This window comes from Myotis lucifugus, unplaced genomic scaffold (genome assembly GCF_000147115.1).
Source record: "Myotis lucifugus unplaced genomic scaffold, Myoluc2.0 scaffold_845, whole genome shotgun sequence".
NCBI lineage: Eukaryota > Metazoa > Chordata > Mammalia > Chiroptera > Vespertilionidae > Myotis > Myotis lucifugus.
The window spans coordinates 85,902-97,094 of record NW_005871893.1 but is presented as its reverse complement, the minus strand read 5'-3'; the positions used below and the strand labels follow the sequence as shown (position 1 = coordinate 97,094).

General features: G+C 62.3%; 4 protein-coding genes across 9 annotated transcripts in view; 3 read left to right on the top strand and 1 right to left on the bottom strand.

The window, feature by feature from the left end:
• FERMT3 (fermitin family member 3) overlaps positions 1-2,116 on the top strand; it is an 11,989-nt gene extending 9,873 nt beyond the window's left edge. The window contains exons 11-14 of the mRNA XM_023747355.1: positions 3-146; positions 485-609; positions 1,311-1,452; positions 1,560-2,116. Coding sequence (XP_023603123.1) covers positions 3-146; positions 485-609; positions 1,311-1,452; positions 1,560-1,739 — 591 coding nt within the window. The 3' untranslated portion in view covers positions 1,740-2,116. The remainder of the gene's footprint in view (positions 1-2; positions 147-484; positions 610-1,310; positions 1,453-1,559) is intronic.
• TRPT1 (tRNA phosphotransferase 1) lies at positions 2,026-4,624 on the bottom strand. Of its 2 annotated transcripts, XM_023747359.1 has the most exons (8): positions 4,597-4,624; positions 4,178-4,258; positions 3,858-3,939; positions 2,995-3,164; positions 2,732-2,906; positions 2,487-2,576; positions 2,301-2,411; positions 2,058-2,192 (listed from the first exon to the last, which is right to left on the bottom strand). In XM_023747359.1, exons 2-8 carry the CDS (start codon positions 4,247-4,249, stop codon positions 2,101-2,103), a joined length of 792 nt encoding a protein of 263 aa, XP_023603127.1. In that variant the 5' UTR covers positions 4,250-4,258; positions 4,597-4,624; the 3' UTR covers positions 2,058-2,100. The 2 variants fall into 2 exon arrangements, with proteins under 2 accessions (XP_014303996.1, XP_023603127.1); XM_014448510.2 differs by lacking the exon at positions 4,597-4,624 and having other exon boundaries at positions 2,026-2,192; positions 2,487-2,543; positions 4,178-4,589.
• A 42-nt stretch (positions 4,625-4,666) lies between these two features.
• Positions 4,667-7,373, top strand: NUDT22 (nudix hydrolase 22). The gene is given in 7 exon segments (XM_014448511.2): positions 4,667-5,438; positions 5,776-5,874; positions 6,297-6,394; positions 6,534-6,558; positions 6,560-6,577; positions 6,579-6,629; positions 6,936-7,373. Coding segments are annotated over 7 exon segments (1,020 nt in total). The 5' UTR covers positions 4,667-4,889; the 3' UTR covers positions 7,116-7,373.
• A 162-nt stretch (positions 7,374-7,535) lies between these two features.
• DNAJC4 (DnaJ heat shock protein family (Hsp40) member C4) lies at positions 7,536-10,864 on the top strand. Of its 5 annotated transcripts, XM_014448512.2 has the most exons (7): positions 7,536-7,569; positions 7,890-7,991; positions 8,898-8,991; positions 9,429-9,613; positions 9,698-9,862; positions 10,500-10,586; positions 10,678-10,864. In XM_014448512.2, exons 2-7 carry the CDS (start codon positions 7,906-7,908, stop codon positions 10,772-10,774), a joined length of 714 nt encoding a protein of 237 aa, XP_014303998.1. In that variant the 5' UTR covers positions 7,536-7,569; positions 7,890-7,905; the 3' UTR covers positions 10,775-10,864. The 5 variants fall into 5 exon arrangements, with proteins under 5 accessions (XP_014303998.1, XP_023603128.1, XP_014304000.1 ...); XM_014448514.2 differs by lacking the exon at positions 7,536-7,569 and having other exon boundaries at positions 7,587-7,991; positions 9,429-9,592; positions 9,701-9,862; XM_014448513.2 differs by lacking the exon at positions 7,536-7,569 and having other exon boundaries at positions 7,587-7,991; positions 9,429-9,592.
• The last annotated feature ends 329 nt before the right edge of the window (positions 10,865-11,193 follow it).

The window sequence follows — 11,193 nt, the reverse complement described above, 5'->3', positions numbered from 1 at the left end:
AGGGTATCCTGGCCTTCCTCAGCCTGCAGCGGGCGGGCACCGGGGGCCCGGGCAGCCAACCCCAGGGCCCGGACGCCTCCGCGGAGGGCCTCAACCCATACGGCCTGGTCGCCCCCCGCTTCCAGCGCAAGTTCAAGGCCAAACAGGTGCCAGAGGGCTGGGTGGTGGGAATGGCCACAGCGTTTACCTGGCCACCTCGGCCCCTGGACCTCCACCGAGCCTTCCCCTGCAAAGCCATGTGCTCACTCATTCCTCTCCCCCCGCGTCCCTGAGACAGTGCGCTGGTCCCCTCCCAGAGGAGACGGGGGCATGGTCCCACTGCCCACGTCCACCTCCGGGCCTGGCTCAGCTCATAGGTGATGAGTGGAGAGAGGGCGCACTCTGGGGGCCCACAGTGGGCACTGCCCCTGCCCTACCTCAGCTGGTGGGGGCAGCCAGGGCGCCACACGGACGTTGGATGCCCCTCACCAATGTGGCCCCACAGCTCACCCCCCGGATCCTGGAAGCCCACCAGAACGTGGCCCAGCTTCCCCTGTCCGAGGCCCAGCTGCGCTTCATCCAGGCCTGGCAGTCCCTGCCTGACTTTGGTATCTCCTACTTCATCGTCAAGTAAGAGCCCCAGCCGGTCCTCTCCACCCTCACCCTGAACCTCCCTTCCTGGTCTCTGTGGGCAGAGCTGACTGAGGGCACCCCTGGGCCCCACCCATCCTGCACCCCCACAGCAAGCACAGAGAGAGAGCAGGCCAGGAGAACAGGAGACCAGCTCCGTCCCAGCTCTGCCGCGGACCCTTCCCTCTCCCGACCGCTGGGAGCTGGTCTGAGGGACGGAGCCAGCGTGGCTGCTGGGACAGGGAGTGCCCCTGCCCATTTCCAAGCCTGCGAAGATATGCTTGAGGCAACAGATGATATAAAAAAGTTACTTATGTAAATAAATATTTTTTATTGATTTCAGAGAGGAAGGGAGGAGAGAGAGAAACATCAATGATGAGAGAAAATCATTGATCGGCTGCCTCCTGCACGCCTCCTACTGGGTATATGCCCTGACTTCCTGGTTCATGGTTTGAAGCTCAACCACTGAGCCACGCCAGCCGGGCAAAAAGTTATTTAAAGGCATAGTATTGCTGACGCTGCTAAATGTTATTATAATTATCACATTGGTTAACTCCCACTTTCCAGATGAGGAACTTGAGGTCCAGAGAACCTAAATGACTTCCTTGCAAACCCACTGCTGAGCACTGCACCAGGCTGTCTGGGCAGGCGCCGGGCCGCGGGGTGGGGCCCTTGCTCACATCTGTCCTCCTGGGGACCAGGTTCAAGGGCAGCAGGAAAGATGAGATCCTGGGCATTGCCAACAACCGACTGATCCGCATCGACCTGGCCGTGGGCGACGTGGTCAAGACCTGGCGCTTCAGCAACATGCGCCAGTGGAATGTCAACTGGGACATCCGGCAGGTGGGCCCGCGTGAGGGGGGGCGGGGGGGCCGGGCCAGACCCAGCAGGGCAGGGCCGGGGTGCTCCCTATCCCACCCCGCCAGCCCCTCCGACTGCCCGCCCTGCAGGTGGCCATCGAGTTTGACGAACACATCAACGTGGCTTTCAGCTGCGTGTCTGCCAGCTGCCGCATTGTGCACGAGTACATAGGGGGCTACATTTTCCTGTCAACGCGGGAGCGGGCCCGAGGGGAGGAGCTGGACGAGGACCTCTTCCTGCAGCTCACAGGCGGCCACGAGGCCTTCTGAGGCCCATCTTACTGCCCTGTACCACTCACCACCGCCACGGCCACTCCTAAGCCCACACTCGCTGGGACTCACTGCCCACACCCTCTCCACGCACCAAGCTGGGCACATCCGCACTGTCACTGGCTTTGTGCAGACCAGGGACCCGGCTGGGCCAGACTCTGCATCCCCCCGGCCGGGGAGGGCGGTCCTGAGCTCTGCAGCACCACCTTCCCTCGTCTGAGTGGCCGGGAGCAGCACCCCTGGCCTAGTTGTAGTCCCTGAGCCCACAGGAAGGCTAGCTGCAGCCACAGGATAATAACTGATGGTTTCAAACTGGAGGATTTTTAAAAATCTTTTTACATTTCCTTTTTTAATAAATATTTTATTGTTGGCTCATCCTTCTTCCTCTGGAGCTGTGCTGGGGGCCACTCTGACACTCTGTCTCTTCATCACCAGCCAAGGAGAGGGGTTTTCCTGAGATCGAGAGGACTTGGTTAGAGAAAGGGAGACCTAAGTCAGCCTGGGGTTGGCAGAGGACACAGGCTTCAGACACAAAGAACAGGGTGGTGTGGAGGTTCTCACGGGTAGGCCGTAGCTGCAGGGCCTCCTTGAAGTACTTGGGAAGCAGGAAGCCATCAGCATTTCCGGGAGTCAGGATCACCCCGTTCGCAGAGCGGAAGAAGGGGATTCCATCTGCAGACAGAGCCAGAGCTGTGACTCAGGCCCTCTCGGAAGGCCCAGGGCAGTCCCTGCTACATCCGCACTCACCTGCCAGGGCCAGGGGCCCATTGATGAACACGGCCACTTGGCAGTTTGGCCGCATGCCTGTAGGGACAACTGGAGCTGGGGCCTGGGCATCTGGGGGTGCAGTTATCAAACACGGGCAGGCTGGGGTCCTGGACTCAGTGAGGAAAAGGGGGTACTGCTGCATACAGGGTATGGGTGGCTTTGGACCTCTGGAGGGACCTGGGAGGAGAGAGAGGGTGGGAGTAGCTGGGGGCGGGGATACTGACCACTGATGACACCAGGGTCCCCAGGCAGTCCTGTGGCCAAGTGGATGTGTGTCCTTCCGCGGCAGGACAGGCCCTTGAGCCGGATGGAGGGCCAGTGCTGCCAGAATGTGCCATGGACCAGCATCGGGGGCAGGTCCCGCGGGGTCTCCAGGGGCATCAGCTCCAACTCAGGTACCTGGCACGGGTGGGGGGATGGACAGCAGTGAGACCCCCTCACAGGCAGGGGTCCCACCTGGCTCTCCCACTTGTCCCGTTAGCCCCACCTGCAGGGAGTGACCCTGATTGGCCCGGATGAGAGGGCCGGTGCTGGGGTCCCCTGGCTGCAGGGCGAACCGCTGCTTCCCATTGGTGTCCACCACACGCTGCACATCTTCCGCTGAGAAGCTGCGGAACTGGGGCAGCTGCAGGAGGGCGCCCAGGGGCACGAAGCCGCCTGCAGGCAGATGGGGAGCTCAGGAGTCGAACTTGCTCGGGCCTGAGCCAGAGCTAACAGGGGAGACACACACAACCAGAGCAGAGCCTGGGCTTGGGGATCACAAGGGTTCAAGGGAATAGCATCTGCCTCATAGAGGGTCACAAAGACAAAGTGACCCTGTCCTGGCTGCTGTGGCTCAGTGGATAGAGCGCCGGCCTGCGGACTGAAGGGTCCTGGGTTCAATTCCAGTCAAGGCACATGCTTGGGTTGTGGGCTCGATCCCCAGTGCGGGATGTGCAGGAGGCAGCCAATCCATGATTCTCTCTCATCACTGATGTTTCTATCTCTCTCTCCCTCTCCCTTCCTCTCTGAAATCAATAAAAATATTTATTTTTAAAGACAAAGTGACTCCTTTAGCACAGTACTTGACTCAAAGTGGTACTCAATAAGCCTCACTTGCCCCGCCATCCCCCCACCCTGTGCCCACCTCTGGGATGTTTTTGGGTCGCAGGCCTGGCCGAAGAGAGGCTCCTCTCCGTTTGCCCCAGAAATGATATTGGGCTCTGGGTCTTCCCCGTAAATGGAGGGGTGCGGCCCGTGTGTCCTATGGGGCTGTGGAGGGAGCCCTGGGGGGAGAGCAGTCACAGGCAGGCTGGCCCTGCTCCCTGCGCTGGAGCCCTCTCTACCACAGCCTCCAAGACCCTCACTTACCGGCCCCCATGGGCAGCCCCAGCTTCAGGGCCCCGTGGCGCAGGGCATAGGACAGAGCCTTGGACAGCTGCACGTCTCGGTCCTGTAAGAGTTCAGAGGTGGCTCCAGGTCCCCGTGGCGAGCCTGTCCTGCTGCCCACCCGGAACTCTGAGTGCCCTGCCCCGGGGGAGACCAGAGGGAGAGGAGTCCCCGTGCTCTCCAGAGAACAGTATGCCCCCGGCCCCCAGACCCCCCCACCGGCATTTCCCAGGGAGCCAGGGCTCGGATCCCTCACCGCCCCCTTCCTCCGGGCATGGGGAGTGAGGGTGGCAGGGGCGCACCTGTTCCCGGGGTCTGCCAGCCCTTCTGCCTCTGGGCCCTGCTGCTTCCAGCTTCCTCTCTCCAGAGTTCATGGCCAAAACCTGGGGGCGCAGTGGCAAGTGGGGACTCTTAAGGACCTCGCATGACTCCAACTCGCCCGGAAAGCCACAGCCTCGGGACGGGAGAGCTGGGACGGGGCATATTCAGCGCATTGATTCCCGTCCCACCCCAACCCCTGGTGCAGACAGGACACCGAGGCCCAGCAGGCAAGACCTGCCCAGGTCACACTGTCAGCCACGGGGCCCAGGTGAGCCGAGCCCCGCGCTCCGGGCTCGCGGGTCAGGCTCGGGCCCGGGGAGGCGGGGCCGGCGTCCGGGATCCCGGATCCCGGATCCCGGGGCGGAAGATGCGGGAGGGCCAGACGGACGAGCGAGCTCACCGACTCCCCAGGCGGAGCGGCCGCCTCCGCGGCTTTCGAGCTCGAAGCTGGCCAATGAGAAGCCAGGGCAGGAGGGGCGGGCACTTCCGCTCGGGGAAAGGGGCGGGGACTGCGGGCCGAAGTGGCGGTGAGTTCCCGCTGGAGGCTGGAGCTTCTGCACCCTGGGAGGGGTCCCTGACCCCTGGGCTTGGGAGACGTGGGCATTAGGGGGGACTGGACCCAGGGCCTCGGGTGGTAGGGGTGCCCGGGAGTCCCTGGGACGTCTGGCAGCTGGAGTCTCGGGTGCCTGCTGGATGATAAGACACTTTACTGCCCAGGGGGGTGCAAACTGTGACTTTACCCAGAGCTGCCCTGTCCAGACCATGGACCCCGAGGTGTCTCTGCTGCTGCAGTGCCCCCCGGGCGGGCTGCCCGAGGATCAAGTTCGGGCTGAGCTGAGCCCGGCCTACGACCGTCGCCCACTGCCAGGAGGGGACAGAGCCATCGCTGCTGCCTGGGCGAGCCGGCTCCAGGCCCAGCCCTGGCTGTTTGATGCTCCCAAGTTCCGCCTGCACTCTGCGTCCCTGGCGCCCGCTGGCTCGCAGGGGCCACAGCTGCTCCTGCACCTGGGCCTGACTTCCTACCGAGACTTCCTGGGCACCAACTGGGCCAGCTCAGCTGCCTGGCTGCGGCAGCAGGGGGCTGCCGACTGGGGTAACAAGCAAGCCTACCTGGCAGACCCCCTGGGGGTGGGTGCCATCCTGGCCACCGCCGATGACTTTCTCGTCTTCCTGCGCCGCTCTCAGCGGGTGGCTGAAGCCCCTGGGCTGGTGGACGTGCCCGGTGGGCACCCTGAGCCTCAGGTGAGACGCTATGGCGGCTGGGTGCAAAGGCACCGAGACCCAGACAGCTCAGCGTTGTTTCCTCATCCCTCAGAGGAGGAGTTGGCCTGTACTTGTGAAGGTTCTCTACTCAGGCCACCCTTCAGCCTCCTCACGGACCCTTCCCCAGATCTGTGAGGAGCGAGAGGATGGGGGCTAGGACCCAGCAGGACTCTGGTTGCCCACCTGGAAAAGGAGGGCTGGGTGAGGGGCCACCAGCACTCTTACGCTGCACACAGACAGGCCCTCGGGGCCGGGAGTGTCGGGGGAGGCAGGGCTGGAAGACGTGGGGGCAGGAGCTGAGCCTCATCTCTCCCAGGCCCTGTGCCCTGGCGACAGCCTCCTGCACAAGGACCTCCCGGGGGAGCTGGTGGTGCGTGAGCTCTTCTCCAGTGTCCTCCAGGAGATAAGTGATGAGGTGAGTGAGGGTGGCCAGGACGGGGTGGGGGGCTGGGAGGGAGGTGGTAGAACATGCCAGAATCAACCTGGGTCTGGGCTGGTGGGAGGGTCTGCAGGCATGAGACGTTGAGGGAGGAACTTGGCTCTGCAGTTGGGCGCGCTGGAGTGGAATCCTAGCCCTCATTTCTGTGTCCCTCAAGTTCTTTCTCTTTACCATGGGAACACGATAAAGGTCTTGCCCACGCCACCCAGGTTTGCTGAAAAGAGAAGTAACTGGAAGCTGATTGATCGGTTTTCCTTGGGGACTCTGGGCAAATTATTTAATCTCTGGTCTGGTTTTCCCATCTGTAAAATGCTACACGAGGGTAATGCATGCGTGTCTCCACGGAGAGGGGCAGGGCTGTGGGCAGCGAGCACTGACAGGTGGGACCCTGGCCCCAGGTGAACCTGCCACTGCTCACCCTGAGCCAACCGCTGTTACTGGGCATCGCACGCAATGAGACCAGTGCGGGCCGTGCAAGTGCCGAGTTCTACGTCCAGTGAGTGAGCTCTGGGGGACAGGGTCCTGGGTCCTGGGGTAGGTGGTGTGGGTTGAGGGGCATGGCTGAGGCAGCTGGGGCTCCACAGGGACCCCCCTGGGACTGGGCACCCAGCAGGCCATGCCCATGTCTTACCCAGGTGCAGCCTGACTTTTGAGCAGGTGGAGGAAGCACTACCCGAGTGGGGGGGCCGGAGGCCCCCGAGTCCACAGGCATTATCTTTGTGGAGACACAGGTGCGAGGTGGCAACGTCTGGCTTGGCCTAGGAGCTGGGGTTGGGACTTGCAGAGGCCTGGGGATGCATGTCTGTGGGGGCAGGGGGAGGTCAGACGGGGCTCCCAAATCTCTCAGAGCTTTTCTCCAGAGCCACAGGCCTCGTGGGGATGCCCGAAGCCCATGGGAGGGGGCCAGGGACCTGTTCGGCCTCTTCACATGTCTCAATGGGGGCTGTACGGTGCAGAGGGCTCTGAGGCTCAGGGACTCTGGGCACAGCTCCTGCAAGAGCCCTGACAGCTAGACGTCTGCATCTGTCTCCCCGCAGAGGGTGAGGAGGCTGCAGGAGACTGAAATGTGGGCCGAGCTCTGCCCCTCCGCCAAAGGCGCCATCTTCCTCTACAACAGGAGCCAGGGGCGCCCCACCTGAGTCGCCCTCGGGTCCGCAGCCCTACCCCCACAGCTAGCTCCAAGGACAATAAAGGACTTTATTCTTGGATTCCGTTGACATATGCTGTTTCCACGAGGCGGAGAGGGGCCGCTCGGGGAGCCTGGGTGGGTGAGAGACAGGACAAGTGACGTGGAAAAAAGAAAGCCCAGCCTCAGTTCTGCCTTCTGCCAGCTGGGTTGAGGGCCGAGGGTCCGGGTCGACTATGGGGTGGAAACTGCTCTGTGAAAAGTGTTCCCCTGCAAAGCGGCATGACAGCCATGTTCGTGCGACGGCAGCTGGGCCGAGAGCCTCCCTGAGTGTCAGCTCGATGCTGCCCGCTTCCGGGTCGATGCCCGCACCTCTCAGAGCGTCCCAGGCTCCGCCCTCCGGGGGCGGGCCTGAGGCGTCACAGGCCAATGGGTTACGGGGGCAGGGCCCCATCGCTCTTCCGGCGTGGTGGGCGTGGCCTGGGCGTCTAAGCCAATGAGGGCGTGGGGTGGGGCCTAAGTCGGCGCAGAAAATGGCGGCGGCCGTGAGTACAGCGGAGGCGGGGCTCGGCGTGGCTCCTCCTTCGCCCGCCCCCCAGGCTCCCGGGTTGGGCAGGGGGGTCTCCGAGCTCGCGGCTGGCTGTCCTGACGTCGAGGCCAGTGTGGGGAAGGGCCGGGTTCTGGGCAGGACAGGTCCGGGGCGCTGGGGTCTGGGCTGGGGCAAGGAGGCCTCACCTGCGCCTGGGTCCTCCGGGCCTGCTCCAGCTTTCCTTCGCCGGTGATGGGGGCCGGGCCCCGTCCCCCCGCCCCCGGGGTGCTCGCAGTCTGGTCCCCATGCACTCTCCTTGTGGCCTCCTTCCATCAGCTGTCCTCCCGCCGCCATGCTGCCCCTGCTGCCCCCGTGCCTTTGTCGGCTGTGGCCCCGCAGCCCTCCCACCCGGCTGTTCGCAGAGGCCGCCCGGCAGCGGTGAGTCGGTCGCCGGGGGCCGGTGCCTTCCCGAGGTTCCGGGGGTGTTTGTTGAGGCCCCAGGTGCTGAGATCGTTAGGATCGTCAGGTGCCTCCCAGCCTCGTCTCGGGGACCCGCACCTTCCCTGCCGTGGGCACCACTGAGGATTAGAATCAGCGGTTCTCAACCTGTGGGTCGCGACCCCTTTGGCGGTCGAACGACCCTTTCACAGGGGTCGCCTAAGACCATCCTGCATATCAGATATTTACATTATGATTCATAACAGTAGCAACATTACAGTTACGAAGTAGCAACGAAAATAATTTTATGGTTGGGTCACAACATGAGGAACTGTATTTAAAGGGCCAGAAGGTTGAGAACCATCATTAGATGAAGGGACGACCGCCCAGGTGGTTCAGGGAGAGTTATGCGGCAGATGTGGCATTTGGGCCCAAGCCAAACCCAATGCTCTTTCCACAACCCCTGTGGGTGTGGAGCATCGCTGATTCCAACCCGCGGGGGAGTGGGTTTTTGGAAACAAAAAATGCAGATTCCTGGGTCCTGCTCTGGAACCTTTTTTTAAACAAGCATTTCGGGAGTTTCTGACACAAGGAGCCTGAGGACCACATGTTGAGGCGCCTCTGGTCTGATCTGCACCATCCCCCAAACACTCGACAGGAGGGGTTGTTTGGAGATAGGTCTCCCCTCTCCGGCCAGACCACCCTGATCGAGCCTGATCTTGGAAGCTAAGCAGGGTTGGGCCTGGTTAGTACTCGGGTGGGAGATGGGTCCCCCTCGGCACCTGCTTCAGCCCCTCAGCTCCTGGTTGCTGAGTTGAAGGGTGTGCCCTGCGGGGCTGGGACGGGTACGGAAGAGGTATCTTCTGTGTTGCCTTAGCCCCTACAGGTTGTGGCCTCTCTCCACAGGTCTGGTCCCAGGAACTACTATGAGCTGCTGGGGGTACATCCTGGTGCCAGCACCGAAGAAGTTAAACGCGCTTTCTTCTCCAAGTCCAAAGAGGTACCAGTGGTCCGAGGCAGGGAGGTGGGAGGGGAATTCTGAGCCAGATGGGGCACACTTCACATTCTCAGGAATGGAGCTGAGGGGCTCGCTCTGGCTGGCACCACCTTCCCTCAGCGTGCACAGGGAGGGGAGGGTGTGAGGAAAGCCAGGGGTCCTGTCTGATGAGCTGGGCTTGTTTTTCTTGACCTGCCTGCTCCTGCAAAAACCTGGGCCAGGGCATCTAGTGCGAAGTAGGCAGCAGGTGGGGAGGGAGGCGGAGTGCTTCCTGACCCGGGCTTTCTGGTGGGGTGGCCAGCCTGAGGGCCTGAGAGGTAAGGTCACTGTCCAGACAGGGCCTCTGGGAATGATTTGAGCCCTTGTGGGTGGATGTTATCGAGATGGGTCCTGGGGAGGAGCATGGGAAGGGAGATGAGGGGAGTCCTGCTTCACCTCAGCTGCACCCTGACCGGGACCCCGGGAACCCAGCCCTGCACAGCCGCTTTGTGGAGCTGAGTGAAGCATACCAAGTACTCAGCCGGGAGCAGAGCCGCCGGAACTACGACCAACAGCTCCGCTCAGCAACTCCCCCAAAGCCTCCAGGAGCCGCCGCCCCTCCCAGGTCTGCTCATCAGGCACATAGGTACAATATTTTGCAATTCGCTTCTCCTCCTCCAAATCTCCTGGGGAGCCTCTTTCCCACACTGTCTCTTTTTCTCCTTCCCAGCAGCTCCTGGGAACCCCCCAACGCACAATACTGGGCCCAGTTTCACGGTGTGAGGCCTCAGAGACCAGAGTCGAGGCGGCAGCAGTATAGACACAACCAGCGGGTGCTGGGGTACTGCCTCCTGATCATGCTGGCAGGCATGGGCCTGCACTATGTTGCCTTCAGGTGCTCGCGCCTTTCCCGGAGGGGCGGGCAGAGGGTCAGCCACCCACACCTCTCTTGTGTCTCTCAAGCTAAGAACTGTATGAAGTAGGTCTCCGGAGCCTCTTTTTCCTTAGCAAAGGCAGCTCTTCACTAAGGGCTCACGTCATTTCAGTTTATTTTGTTTTTTATCATTTGCATGTAAATCTTTGGTGCCGACTACCAGGGAGTGGTGGAGCCAACCAAAATCATGCACAGGAAAGAAATGCACTGTGACTGCCTCACCAGCGCTCTCCTCACTTGTTTGGCAGTCAGCTGTCTCCCCGCCTCTCTCATGCCTGCCCTGACACAGGTTCTGCAGCACTGGTCACAGGCAGCGCCCACTGACAGCGGCCGAGCTCAGTGATGGCGTCAGACACACAGCCCTTTCCAAGCTCTTGGAGGACCACCCTGACGTTCAGTGCTGCGGTCACCACATTCGGCCGATAGCCAGGGACCTGGGTCGCCACTGGACCCTGGACAAGCCTGGCTACTCTGTACTGCTCTCCTCACCTAGCACAGGCAGTTAGGCTGAGGTTCCCACAGATAGAAAGCACTGACACCCTAGAGTGGGGGACAGGAGGGTTTGGGGGACCCAGAGTTCATTGTAACCCCCTTGCAGGAAGCTGGAGCAGATGCACCGTAGCTTCATGGATGAAAAGGATCGGATCATCACAACCATCTACAATGACACTCGGGCCAGAGCCAGGTCTGTCCCTGCTCTACCCTGCCCTCGCTTCACTGTCCTGGACCACCCTCTAGGATCCCTGTGCCAACCGCCCTGCTGCTCTCTCCTGCAGGGCCAACAGAGCCAGGCTCCGGCAGCAGCACCAGCAGAGGCAGCAGCTGCAGCCACCACCCGAGCCTCCCCCAGGCCCAGGAATCATGCCCCCCTGAGCCTCTCACCCGGACGGAGCCTGCTGTGTGTTCCCTCTCGGGACTCCCCCCGACCCAAAACGCGTGCAATAAAGTGATTCTCAGCCTTCCCGTCCGGCTCCCTCCTTAAGGCCCCGCACCCCCAACCCCGGCCACTCCTTGGGACCACGCCCGCCCTCCGAGCCCGGCCCCCTGGGCGGTGCGTCCCCTTTCCCCTGCTGCAGCGGGAGGGGGTGTGTGGAGGGGGCGGGCCTGCGGGCGGCCTCGCCCCTTCCGCCCCCGCCCCGCCCCTGCCCGCGGCCGGGTGGGGGAGCGCGTGGCTGGGTCACATGAGCTGTCCGCCCACAAGCCAGCAGATCTGCTTCCCCCCGTCTAACTCACTGGAAATAGACAGGCCGCTCTCCCTCGAGAAGCCGGTGGGGTTCTGTGCGTAGTCGCAT

What these genes read in the sequence shown, in the direction of transcription:
- TRPT1 (XM_023747359.1), bottom strand. Translation starts at nt 4,249, where the DNA reads ATGAACTCTGGAGAGAGGAAGCTGGAAGCAGCAGGGCCCAGAGGCAGA. An exon ending in TGGGCCCCTGGCCCTGGCAG is followed by an intron (nt 2,412 to 2,486) that starts GTGAGTGCGGAT and finishes CTCTGTCTGCAG; the next exon opens with ATGGAATCCCCTTCTTCCGC. An exon ending in CCTGCAGCTACGGCCTACCC is followed by an intron (nt 2,193 to 2,300) that starts GTGAGAACCTCC and finishes TCTCGATCTCAG; the next exon opens with GAAAACCCCTCTCCTTGGCT.
- DNAJC4 (XM_014448512.2), top strand. Translation starts at nt 7,906, where the DNA reads ATGCTGCCCCTGCTGCCCCCGTGCCTTTGTCGGCTGTGGCCCCGCAGC. An exon ending in GCAGAGGCCGCCCGGCAGCG is followed by an intron (nt 7,992 to 8,897) that starts GTGAGTCGGTCG and finishes CTCTCTCCACAG; the next exon opens with GTCTGGTCCCAGGAACTACT. An exon ending in TCTTCTCCAAGTCCAAAGAG is followed by an intron (nt 8,992 to 9,428) that starts GTACCAGTGGTC and finishes GCTTCACCTCAG; the next exon opens with CTGCACCCTGACCGGGACCC.